Source organism: Teleopsis dalmanni, chromosome 2 (genome assembly GCF_002237135.1).
Source record: "Teleopsis dalmanni isolate 2A chromosome 2, ASM223713v2, whole genome shotgun sequence".
Lineage (NCBI taxonomy): Eukaryota > Metazoa > Arthropoda > Insecta > Diptera > Diopsidae > Teleopsis > Teleopsis dalmanni.
This window is the reverse complement of record NC_051847.1, coordinates 46,673,500-46,688,158: the sequence shown is the minus strand read 5'-3', so window position 1 is coordinate 46,688,158 and position 14,659 is coordinate 46,673,500. Positions and strand designations below refer to the sequence as shown.

The window sequence follows — 14,659 nt, the reverse complement described above, 5'->3', positions numbered from 1 at the left end:
AAGAGGAAGTCTGTAACGAAAATCAGAGTAAAAGTAAAGCGGTGATATAAATTGCATAAACCGAAAAGCAAATAGACAAAAAACAAAAAACAAAAGAAAAAAGAAAAAACAAATCATAGTCAACGACAGCAGAAGAGGAAGAGGAAGTACTCAGTGTGGCGGGCGAAAAACATAAATAATCGAGCATAGAGCAGTAAAAACATTGTGAAAATTATTCTAAATCTAAACACAAACTCACTTGGGTTAAGTAAGCAAGCGGAGTTTTAGTAAGCAAAATATTTCTTTTGGCAGCACTTCAAGTCAATGTCCTGTGCAAAAATAAGGATAACATACTTAAAGAAGCGTAAAAGGAACGGCGCTCAAGCACACTTTTGGCAAAAACAAGCAACAAATTAGGCTAACAAAAAGGTTCAGAGAGTATATGAAAAACTTGCTGAAAAGTATATTTCTGCCAAAACATACAATAAGGAAGCAGTAAACGCTTAGTAAGAGCAAAACAAATATAAATTCAACAAGAAAACAAGAAAACATAAAACCAAACAAGATACAGTAGAAACAACAACACCCACTAAATAGAGCGCTAAAGTATGTGGACATTTAAGCTTGGCTGAGATTTAATATTTCTAGCGAAATTGTAGTGCAATTACAAAACTTAAAAAAAAAACAAACACCTTTCGCAAAAGTCCCTTTGCGCACAATTAACTACAAAATCTCAAAATTTAACTAACACTAATTGTAACGCATTTTCTCTTGCATTACTAAATCAAAATAGTAGAATCTCAGATATCACAAACTGAGCTCTTTTCACCCAAAGTGAAGGAAAATATCACAAAAATACCACGACTACTTGAGAAACTAAAGCAAAGCAATAAAAAGAAAATGCTTTTCTCACTGGTACAGACGATTGTCTGTGTGTTACTAATCAATGGCGGTTTATATGCACTGCATCTGACTGGTAACACGGGAAATAGTGGCATACATCAAGCACCCAGTGGCATACAGAGTGAACAGCATAGTAGCAACATTGCTAATGCAAATAATATGTTAAGTGTACTAACCGCTGCTGGCAGTCAACAACACATACCACATGTCAGCAGCGGTAGCAGCAATATAGGCAGTAGCAGATCCAGTGGCAATAGTGGCAGCAGTGGCAGTAGCATTGCTTCTAGCAGCGGCTTAAAACAACAACAGAAGAGCACCCATGGCAGCTTAGATATGCCGCATAGTCGGCTTAGTGATGAATTGGCTGATATGGCGCAGTTGGAACGTGAACGTTTAATGCTACTTGGTTTGGCTAAGCAAACTGCCGCTGCTGCCACTGGTCATCATGGTCGTCCCATTATAACTGGTCGTATACAAATGACACCAGCCGATGATATTGAAACTGACTACCCGGCTTTATTAATGCAACAGGCTAGAGATTTAATGTTTGGCAATGTAGTCAAACAGCCGACACAAAACGATGACTATGATTCGACCGAAGAATTTGATGGCGGTGGCTTAGCTGTACGACATCGACCTGGTAAATATGATTATGGACGTATCGTACAGCCCGCTGATCATGAGTATGATAATCAAAATATTGATTTGGATACTTTCATGGAATTGGAGTCTGTACCCGATGTTGATGATATGTTACCTGATCTGGATGGTTATCAGTATTTGGATGAATTATTGGCCGAGCAAAATAAAGGTTGGGAAGAATCACCCGCTGCAACATTTACCAACAGTTACTATGGAACGCATCATAAACAAAATCCCTATGATAAAATTGAAAAATTTGAATCTAATGGGAAAGATTTATTTGCTAAATCACATACCAAAGAAACAATTGATATTGGTGGACAACATAAACATTCACAAACACAAGCTGATCAGGAGCACAATCCATCATTGGGTAATAGCAAACAGAGAAATGCATTTAATATACGCATGCAACAGAAATGGCAACGCAAACGTGCACAACTACAACAACAACAGCAGCAACAACCAAAATTGCAACGCAACATTTTTGGACGCTCAAAGCAACAACAGCTACAACATCAATATAATCCACATTTGTCAAAATTATCGATTGGCAATTCTGAAGCAACTGCAAGTAAGCATTTTGGCAAATCTGCAGATAATGTGGGTGCTACAAAGTTAAGTTCCTCCTTCTCTGTTGATGGAAAGCCAGCTACAGATGAAGCTGATATTGATAGTGGTGCAACTTCAATTTCCACAAAAGCTCAACAAACATCAAATCAATCAGAGAAAAATGAAAATTCTAGTAACGACAAGAAAAAGGTTGATGTCGACGCAAAGACCAAATCTGGCAACACACTCAGCGCATCCACGCAAGATGAACTAATTAAACAGCAGGATGAAGAATTAGCACATCCCAGTCACAAACGTTCAAGCATGTCCGGAGGTGTTGCGGGTGGTTATGGTGGACCACCGGTCAGTCATAGCATAGCAAGCCAATTAATGCTGCGAACAGCGAGAGGACAGAGGCAGTACGATGTACCACAAATCGGTAAGTGATTTTAAAATAAATATAAATTAATATAATATATATTAAAATATAAATAAATATACGTCAAAGTAAATATTAATTATTAAAAATAAATTATACTGGTTTATGGCATTGAATTAATTATGAAATATAAAATATTCTTATTCACACCATAATGGATTTAAAATTAAAATAATTTATTATTGCTAGCAGATATGAATATATGCATATGTTAAAAAATTGAATTAAATACTTTTTAAATTTTTTAAATTTTATTTGTGAATAGTTTAAATAATATACAATTAATATTAAAATATATATTTAATTGTCACCAATATTTTGACTATAGTCTATGGTCATCTTCAGGTACTGATATAGTGACGATATTTATTTATTATATAGTAATAATTCAATACATATGACAAAGAAATAATTGTACAATACAACTGTAATAACAAGGCAAGTACATATATACAGACATTTTATATATATACTGTTCACAGTTTAAATTTTTTTTAATTCTGTAATAATAACAAATACACAGATGTGTGTTTAACTGTGCTTCCTATTGGAGCATACGGCAATATCGTGATTTATATACTTTGTTATATATTAAAAATATATTTAATAATATATTTGGCAATATATTAAACAATATACGTAATGATGTATGCATATGTGAGTATAAAAATCAAAACTATAAAACACATTATATTCAGAATGAAAAACTTTTATTGGTTTAATGGTCTAGTTTACTTCCTGTCGTTCTAATATGATATTGTCTTCTCAAGGCTAAGTGCATATTAAATAATAAATTTAATTGATATTGGTGTCGACATAATTTTAGTCTAGAAAATGTCTGAGATAATAAAATTTATGCTATTAGGCACTAACTGTACCGATACATTCAGTTAAATTAATGTAAAAAAATATAAAAAGTAGTAGAAAAAGAATAAATAATTTATTAAATTATTAAGAAAATAAATGTAAGTATAATAAGCAAAAAATATAAGAATATAATTACTTTTTGCTCTTTAACATTATATCCCAATAAAAGTATTTGTGATTAATACGATTTTTAATATTAATTATTAGTAATAAATACTATCACATATTAATATTAAATATTTGTGTTTAATTACACAGTACTGAATCCTCTTAACTCGCAAAATGTTTAGAAATTTGGGAAACATTAGCAAAATTCAGAAATATAGCTTAATTGGTCTAAGAAAGGTTCTAAGCAATCTTTATTCTTTCTTTTTTGTTAACATTCGTTAATGCTTCAATTAAAATGTGTAGACAACGATTTTATTTTATAATCTTTTATGTACATAACATTTATATGTCCGGAACTCGACTTGCTATCTTTCGTCGAAATGACTTCTTTGATTTTTTGGAAATATGAGGCAATAATGAGGTTTTAAGTCCTATCTATTAAAATTATATGCCTTTAATTATTACGATTTATTTCTGTGCCTAGATCTTGACTTTTCATGAGCAAACAGTTTCAATTTTTAGCTATCATTATTATACGCCTTAAATTATTTTTAACTTCAATACAAGGATTTTATTATGAGACTAAATTGACTTATATTTAAATGGCATGCATTCTGTGTTGATAATATTTTTACAATTTTTTTTTATTTTAAAACGAAGCTTTATTAGATTAATTATTGATAACAACATCAATAAATTGCGAAATGAATTCAAATTTCGTGTATCAAAAGTAATTAAATCAATATAAATTTATATTGAATTGACATATTGATTTGAAATACTTGAACTTTACTATTTGATTATTGAGTCATATAATATGTAAAAAAAATATTTTACAAATTATTTGCAATTGTCGATGAAATTGAGTTTAAAGTAGTTTTTATTTTTGAAAATTTTTTTTTCATATACATGTATTTATATTTTTTTTTTAATTTACACACATGTATGCGCCTTTTGCAAGGACAATTATCAGACGCAGCAGGATATGTGGCGCACACACAATTTTCATATGCCGCTGGTCAAGCCAAATGAGCTGTTGGGTATTCTGCTATTCTTGTGTTGATTGTTTTAAATTTCTTTCGATAAAATCTTTTTCCCTATTTTTGGCTCTATTATCGTCACAGCGAATTTGTGTATATATTCTCGTTTTATTGGTGATGAGTTTTTGAAGTAGATACAACACTTAGTGTGACGATGATGACGCTGTTGATGACGATACACAACACATGTAGCGAATGTATCTGCTAGCAGGAATCTGCAGGGAATGTCAGTAATAGAACAGTAGTGCTGAAATAACACAATAACAATAACAACAACCAAGTGACACATTGTCTAGGATGTCAGTGATGGCATAGTTTAAAATTCTAGATAGAAGCAGTGCAAAATTGTAAGGATTAAGTATATATGTTGTGATGCTGTTAAATGTTGTCGACATTATGCCTCATAATGTTACTGACATTTCATGTACGATTTTAAACAAATCAGTAGATAATAATTTTTATATGTGAATTATTCAGTTTGTGTCCTAGAAACATTGTAGCTATCGTCTTGTGATTTCTGCTATCATTTTATTATTATAAGTAAAAATATATTTTAGTATATGTCTGTGGTATTGTTGTTGTTGTTATGTGAATAGTAAAATATTTAATATATTTTCAAAAGGTTGGATGAAATACATTTTCTTTCAAATGATTTAATTTTTATTATGTTAATACTTGAAAACAATAAAAATAATAAACAAAGTTTTTGTTGTAGTTTGATTTCAACTCGATAATAAACTCTTATTCAAAATAATAGTTAATATTTACAATTCAGTTTCTTTTATCAAATTTGACGTTAAAAATATATTTATGATAATACTCTAATTAAGTATTAGTTCTTACAGATTTTAAAGAAATCTCAAAGTCATTACCTAATTAGTCAGAAAATATTTGTTAAGGTAAATAACAATTTAATCCACGAAAGTATTTTATTCAACATAAATCATTTCCAATTTTAATATATTTTATATTTTCTATATAATATATATATATAAAATTTAATATATTTAATATTCTGTATTAATATTTATAAATAATTACAAATTTATTAATGAATTATTATCAAACTAAATAATTTTTATTTTATTTCTGTAATAATATTTATATTTCCGTATAAATTATATACAAAATAAATATTTAAAAAAAAGAAGGGATTGTGCACTGCGACATAAAGATCTATTGTGCCCTACAAAATAAATAAGAGAGGACAAAAAGAAAAAAAAATAAAAATAAAATAAAATTTTTTTTTCATTTTATTCACTTAAACCTTTTCATAAAACAGAAAGATTTAAAAAAGTAAACTCATAACTACTCTAAAATAAATAGTTTAATATTATTTTTGTATTAGTATCTACAAATAATTATAACTTTACTAATCAATTATATTCAACATAAAAAATTTTATTTTATTTCTATAATAATATTTATAAATATTAACAAATTTAGTAATCTATTTCATTCAACATAAATAATTTCATTTTATTTCTATAACAATATTTATAAATAATAACAAATTTCTTAATCTATTATATTCAACATAAATAACTTCATTTAATTTTAATAATATTTATAAATAATTACAAATTCTGTCATAAATTTTAGTTAATAAAATTAATATTCTTTGAAATTTTTTAGGGAAGTTCAAAAGTTTTATAACTTTTGAACTAACTTTTGAATACTATTTATAATAATATTTATAAATAATTACAAATTTATAAACGAATTATATTTAATATAAATTGTTTCCTTTTCTTTTTGTTTTTAAATAATTACAAATTTGTTAATGAATTATACTCAATTTAGTATAAATAAATTTATTTTATTTTCATAATAATATTTTTAAATAATAAAAATAACAATCTTGCTAATGTATTATATTCAACATAGATTATTTCATTTTATTTCTGTAATAATTATCATATCAAATTACGTTTTTACTATTCACAAAACGTTCTCTTTTTGTCTTTAAGTTAATTAAGTTTAATTAAGTTAATTTAAATTTATTCATTCCATTTTGAAATATAGTAATTTAAAAATAATTTTATAAAAAATTTTACAATTAATAATATCGTACAATTTAAATATATTTAATTTGTATTACGTATGCTACCACTAATTACAAAACAGTATAATTAGCTGTGTATGTTGGTGTGAACCCATGTCAATTAGCATCCTTACGTACATACCAAACACACTCATTTAAAGGCAAACACAACACAGACGCAACTCAATACAGCGATGAAAAACGCAACACAATACAATATCGGGTCACTTCTGTTTTCATATAAATATTTTCATTTACACAAATGAAAATTTCATTCATTCATTGTGCTGACGGTATCAAAAGGCTATATCACTTAATCACACAATGTATCGTTAATAGTGCCACACACACAGTACAACACACTTGACACTTGTTCCCGTAGTCGTTCCGTACTGTCAATCGTCTATTACTTTCTGTGCCGTTGGCTTATCAGAATTACTTATGCAATTTGCTTATTATTTTAGGCGTAAAAATTCCACGAATTTTCTCAAATTGTCCTTTTTTCTGTTTTCCTTTCTTTGCCTTTTGTGTGATTTACTAATTTGGTTACAGCACCCCAGGGTCCTTTGTTTTTTATTAAATAGAAAAAGTGTCCCGCTTTTTCGGCACACAAACGAAAAGTTCAAGTATTTATGATGCTGTAAGGATGTCTGTTTGATGTGCTTATATATGAATTGAGGGAGTTAAGGATTGTCTTTACTCTTTGCTCCTGTTCCTTGTTCCTTTTACGCACATATGTAACTTGAGTAAGGCCGAAATTTACTCATGTAATAATGCATAAGTTGTCAATGCACATTGGTATGTAACTCAGTTGTTCTTCGATTGGTAGGTGTTGATGGACAACCATTCTGTAAATTATTTGGAAGGATATTAGAGAAGTGTTAATAGGCGGTATTTCTCTCTTAATATTCTACATATTATACGTGACTCAATTGTGGGAATTTATTTGTTGAACGCGACAGGATGTTTGCTTCATGTAAATTCGTCACAATTGAGATAACTACGTATGTTATCTCATAAAATATATTGTTGTTGGTAGTATAAAAATATGTAATTCCTGAATATTATGCTGTGGTTAGCTAATAAAAATATCTTATTTTTATAGATTACTATTATCATTACTATTGCAATACTATTAATATTGTGAATAGAAAATCTCTCTAAAAGTTTTTAATTGTAATTTGAGATATCAGTTGGTTCTACTAAGTGACTATATACTTGCAATTATTCAAAGCAATTTCACTTTAAAATTGTTATAGATTTATACACTTCTATCTTTTATCTACATTGTGACCGAAAAGTTTCCGGTCATAAATAAATAAAACGCAAAATTCTTAATCTTCATCAATATTTATTTATCTCCTTCAAAATATGCTCCATTAGAAGCGATACACAAATGCCAACGTTTCTTCCAATCATCAAAACATTTTTTATAGGCGCTTTCCGGTATGGCTTTGAGTTCCCTCTGCGAATTCTGTTTTACGTCTTCTATGGATTCAAAACGCGTTCCTCTGAGTGGTAATTTGAGGTTGGGAAACAGGAAAAAGTCACACGGTGCAAGATCAGGTGAATACGGTGGCTGTTCGATGGTATTTATTGAATGTTTGGCCTTAAAATCGTTGATAATGTTGAACAAATTGAGGTGAATCGGAACAAGCCGGGCGTTGACACGTCGCATACACAAATTGTCCACCAAAATCAAACGAGCCATCTCACGACCGATGCCTAGCTCTCGTGCTATCTCTCTAACACTCACATGAGGATTTTTGAACACGATTTCCTTTGCCTTTTCAATGTTTTCGTCGGTGGTAGAGGTCGAAGGTCGTCCAGAACGCGGCATGTCTTCGACGGTCGTACGACAGTCCTGAAAGGCTTTGTACCACTCATAAACTTGAGTTTTCGATAAAACTGATTCCCCATAAGCCTTTTGTAGCATTCGCAACGATTCTGCACACGAAATTTCGTTCGAAAAACAAAATTTGATGCAAACTCTTTGTTCAATATTTTTTTCCATTGTTTTTTTCGCAACGCACTACTGAGGTGAACTGGTTTCAACAGCTGCCGTAAACGAACTGTCTGACAGATCGCGCTCATTTTTGGCATAGTAATTAAGGACAGTGCTGCCAAACTACATAAACTTAAAATATCGAAAAATATACAGCGCGCGAATTTTAAATGAGAACCTCCGAAAACCTTTCGGTCACAATGTATTATCTCTAATCTACTATCTTATCGTTATCGTATCTCTTATCTTATCTGTGCAGTTAGTCATCACTCGAAGTAGAACTATCTCTGGTGGTTTTTCCTCTAGCAATTAGGAATGAATCTGAGGTAATAAGAGGTTTTTAGAAGAGAGTATATCACAAAAGTAAAATTTTTTAAATAAATTATATAAATACTTTCGGAACTGTTAAAGTGCTTGTCAATTTCTTGTTTACCGTTAGATATCTATGTATAAGTTGTTTGTTCTCTGACAAAATAGAGACTTTCTTCTATCTTAACTATAAGGAAATATAATTTAATTTAATTTTTCAGCTTCTTATTTTGGATCAAATGTAACAAATGTGTTATTTTGTTCGTACTTTATTGAAAATAAATGATGTTTATATATAAGTCGTTTGTTTTACGACATTTCAAAATGTGCTTCTCTTTTTACTGGAGAATAAACGATATAGATATATAAGTCACCTGTTCTACTGCATAGGAGACATTTTCATCTAACTTATCTAGCTAGAATCATAATTTTATTTTATTTTGCAACTATATACTTAGCTTACTTGCTTTTAGACGTTAACGACTCTTCTTATATGGAACCACTTCTGGCAATTATTTATTTATAAATATAAAAACTTATTTATAATGTATATAAATAATATAAATAATCGATGTAATCAATTTATCTTATATAAACGTACTTATGGCAATTATTTATTTATAAATAAAGAAATTTATTTATGATATATATAAATGTTATAATTTTAAATAAATATTTATATATAAATAATTTATTTTTGGCATTTATATAATTTAATTCATATTTGCTTTTTTGAAAATAAACGATAAAGAAATATTTTTCTAAATAATTTTTAATTATTATTAATATTATTAGAGATGCTAACATATATTTATATTTTTTCATCATAATTTATATTATTTTAAGTATGAAAAAACTCTTTTTCATTTGTAGTAAATATATTATCGTTTTCTGTTATTTTAAATTATAAAGGACGTCTTCACATAAAATTATTAATTTAAAGAGTAAAACTAAATTAGAGTATTTCCTCAATTACATACCAAATTAATTTTATATAATATTTTATGCTATTTTTATCTTCCTGGTTTAGTTTTACAAAGAAAAATTTTATTATAAAATTTTTCGTAATTTTATTTTCATATGAAAATTGTAAAAAATTTCAAATATACGTAGGCAGTAGCAGAAATATTTGTACTTTGAAAAGCAATTCCCTAAGCTAAGTCGGTGTGGCGTATCTAATATCAATGGTGGCCTTCGTACTGACTTTTTATTCATTCATATATGACATACTAGTATGTCATATACCATACGAATGCCTAGGCTTGACTAAGCGTAAGCGTTATGCAAATAAATAAACGAAAAAATAAACAAAAATTTTTGAAAAACCCAGTTGATGTATATCTATTATATATAAAAATTTCATTCATAAAATGTTTCCTTTCATACCTCGTAAAAAGTGTATCATCTCACCTACTCACAAATACTTTGCTTGGGTTTTTATTTATAGCGTTTTTTTTTGTTTTTACTTGCTTGCACAGTTGTTTTTGTTTTCAATAAGCCTAAAAGCCAGCAATGAAAATGAATTGCATCATTTTGCCATGCTGCTGCTGCTGTTGTTGTTGTTGCTGCTGTTGCTGTTGCTGTATACATGAGCAAATACCAATACAGTCACACATACAGCACTAGAACAGTATAGATTGTAAAGAGTCCTTGACGCTTCATTGACTAAAACTCACACCAGTCATGCACCAGCACTACAGCAGCCAACAAACTCTGACTTTACTCGTCGTATTAGTCATACGTACTAATACGTAGATTGTTAATTTTATTCTTAAAAAAGTATCTAAAAACGACATGTTTATTTGTTTATTGTTTATTAGTTATAGTTGTTTTAATTTTTTTTAGTTTTTTTTTGTTTTATTTATTTACGCATATTCGCGTTATTTTGATTAACTAACTTTTTTAGGTTGAGTTGAAAAAGTAGTTGACTGGTAGAAAAAGTAGTGAAATTGATTTCGTAATCAATGAATGAACTTTGTTGGTGCGCACGAAATTGAGATGAGAGCATTGGTGTGTTCTGTTCTACAGAACACTACTACTCGAACTACTAGGTACACTTAAAACAACAACGGTTTTTACAGGAACTAAAATGCTCATTGATATAAATGGTTCTTAGCTAGTATTACTGTTAGTTAGAATTCAACGAGCAATAGAAATTAATAAAGGCACATATCTTATATATTTTCAATATATGGTTATTTTTTCTTCTCTTTTCTGTTGAAAGTGAAAAAAATATTAAAAATCACAATCCTACTTATTTCGATTATCAAAGACGCTATAAAAATCAAAAAATCAAAAAAAAATCTCATAAAGGAAGGAAGTAAGAATGGGTTTTGGCATACGGTGTGGCATTACGGTTTGTCAACTGAATGAAGCATTCACACACACATATACACACATACATACATACAGCTTGACTGAATATAGTCATCATACAAACTAACAGTCATACTCAAGCTAACACATGCATACACACACAAACAAACGTAAGTATGCATAATCAGAACATACAACAACAACACTAGAATAATAAGTACAAAAATACAACACTAGGAACACAGTTGAGAACAATTGCTGTCGTCAAACTGGCTGTATGTGAATGGGTGAAAAAACAAAAAAATACAAGAAAAAAAACAAAAAATACAAGAACTAGGAAGCAAAAATTGTGTGGATGGGAGAATTCATGTGATAAATGCAGACTTGCCATAGACTGTGAATTATAGAGTAGAAAATGTGAATGAGCAGTATTTGGTGGGGAGTGGGAAGGATTGCAGAAAATTGTGGTTGAATATGCGTAGAGGAATTTTGTTCAATTTTAGTGGCGTTGCCTCCTTCAATGGGTTTTTTATTGTCCCAGTGTTGGCGTGCGCTTATAAATTTATTTCTATGCACATACAATGTAATGAAGTAGTCAGTATGCATACCTATATATATATATATACAACATACGTAGTTCCTAATATATTTGTGTGTACTCTAATGTAAATATAGTATTTTGCATTATACTATAATTATATATATTTGCGAAAAAATATTCAAATCGTTAAATGTGTGCTAAGTTAAGATTTCTTTAGCGTTTACACTTATATTTTTAATGCGGCGTAAATGTTGTTGCTATTGTGCTGAGCTATTGATGATGCTGCTGTTGTTGTTTTTGTAGTTTTTGCTGTTACACTGCAGAGGTTGCTGTTGCTGTTGATGCTGTTCATGTTGATGATGTCATTGTTTATTGATTTACCTATTAAGATGCTTGTTGTTGTTAGGTTCTATATAGCTTTTGTTGGGTCCTTTTTTTTTATAACTTTTTTACAGCGTGCGCATATTTATGTATACATATTTTTTGTATATTTCTGTTTATTTTCATCGTATAAACGTGATCTGTGTACTATAAAAAGTTCAAAAGTTGACTTTTTGTAGCAGTTCTTATTATAAATAGTATAATTTTGGGCACCATTAAGCGTGTTATTACGTCATTATTAAAAGCAGAATTTTTAAAAATACGAGTATGCATATATTCAAGAATATAAAGTAAAATTTGATGACTATTTTAGTGTTTGAAAAATATATTAAATATTTAATTGTTTGGTATTCAATTTAAATTTTTAAAAATATTCATATAAAATCTAAAAAAAAAACGCTAAAATATCAATGTAGAGATTTTTATACGAAATACTATTAGTATTATATATAGCAATAATCATATATTCTAAAATATATTTCAGAATATATTAAGTTTCATTTAAAACGTTAAAAATTGCTACGAAATGTGGGGATTTTCATATAAAATAATATTAATATGAAATACTTTTTGTTTACCTTGTTTTTTGGTTGTGTGGAAGTGGAAGTAATTATATACATTCAAACTGACCGTCGCTGAAATAGTGTGCTCGACCACTAATATATTAATATGTAGTAAACGCACTAAAATCTCCTTTTTGGAGGATTTAATTTTATTTTTAGTAATTTTCTCTCTAAAAGCAAAATTTTGATTATATTTGCTTGCTGCAAAATACCCGTTCTCGTTTATAAAATTAATAAGTAATTTAAAATAAATTACAATTTTATATACTCTAATGGTTCCAAACAATTTCTGCAGGAAATGAGTTAGTAAGTAAATAGTATTTTTAGATTAAAGTAATTAATTTTATTTCAAACTCCTTAAATTTGTCTCACACATAGAACATATGGATAGAGTCATAGTTCCATGCTTCTATATTTTTATATTTACAATCAACAGAAATGTCTTTCTTTCTTATTTCTAATTTCTATGGAAATAATATGTAAAAAGTACTGCATGGTTACGTCTAAAGAATTGACTGCAGAAATATTGACATCTGAACAAAACATTTTAACATAAAAAATGTTTAACCTCATGTGTTACTCTTTAGCTTTTGACATTAATACATTAGGAGCTTAACTGTCAAAATGTGATCTTTGATTAATTGAATCATTGTTTTCAAATATTTATACATTTGAAGAAGAAATTTCCAAAAAGTATTCCCCGTTTTTGATTATATAAATTGAAAGAATGAAAATATCAACCGTTATTAATAATTTCTTTTGAATTGACTTTCTAATTTTCGTGACTGTTAGTCTTTTATTTTCTAACTTATTCAAGTGAAAAGTTTTATTTAATATTTAAATTCATCTAACGCATAAAAGCAGAAATTAAATTATAATTCAAAATTTGCATGTGTGAAATCAAAACGCAGACATATAATCAAAAATTATAAACGAATTTGAATTCATAATGGATTGATTACCTTTGTCAGATTGATTATTGTGAATTTCTTTTTATTATTGCGAAATTATATGAATTTAAATTCATATTAAATGAATCGTGTTCTTTTTGGTTTTAAGTTACTCCCAATTTGCGCATTAATTAATAATTTATCTCTGCAAGAAATGTAAATTTAACTATATGCAAATTTACTTACAATTATTTTATAATATATTCTTGTTACATTATTGGTAAATTAATTGAAAAATTATATATATTCATACAATGCCTTTCTTTGTTATATATATCACAGGAAAATTAAAGAGTTAATTATTCAACAATTATTACAACAATTACAATAGTTTATCTATTTTAAATTTTATGGTATACAAATATTATTAATTTAATAATAATATTGTATTAATTATAAATAATACACCATATGAATTGGATTAAAATCACAAGCTTTAATTATGGTAAATTTACAACATAAATATTTAATTGATACAACAAGTGAAATTTATCAAATTTAATTTATTTAAAATAATTTTAAATTCAAAATATTTATACAAATATTTTGCTCGAATTGTTTATTATGTGAACGTTTTATATTTACAACTACAAATTTAATATATTTTTAATAATCACAAAATTGGTAGGCGCCTAAAAGCTGACTTTACTGCTACAAAATTTCATGCAAATTTATGCTATAAGCAAAATGAGAAGCTTTAGCTTTTGGCAAATTTTGTAAATCATAAAAGTTTGTTGTGTTTAGTTATATTATTTTATATATACATTAACATATATTTACATAAAAAAATTAATATATATATGTATATATATTTTTTGTTTTATCGTTCAACGTTTGAATTTTTACTTTTGTTTTGTATTTCTACAGCTTAAGTGACCAATCAATAAAAAATTATGATTGATTGAAATTTGTCAACTTTGAAGATTCATACTTTAATCCTTAAGTTGTTTTTTTTGTTAAAATGTATAGAAAACAGTAAAAACATGTATCTCACCTAAAAAGTTTTTCATAAAAGTAAAT

General features: G+C 27.9%; 1 protein-coding gene across 1 annotated transcript; it reads left to right on the top strand.

Annotated features, from left to right (window-relative positions):
- Window positions 1-749: 749 nt before the first annotated feature.
- LOC119674467 lies at window positions 750-2,523 on the top strand. The gene has a single exon (XM_038085605.1). It carries the CDS (start codon window positions 880-882, stop codon window positions 2,521-2,523), a length of 1,644 nt encoding a protein of 547 aa, XP_037941533.1. The 5' UTR covers window positions 750-879.
- Window positions 2,524-14,659: the final 12,136 nt, after the last annotated feature.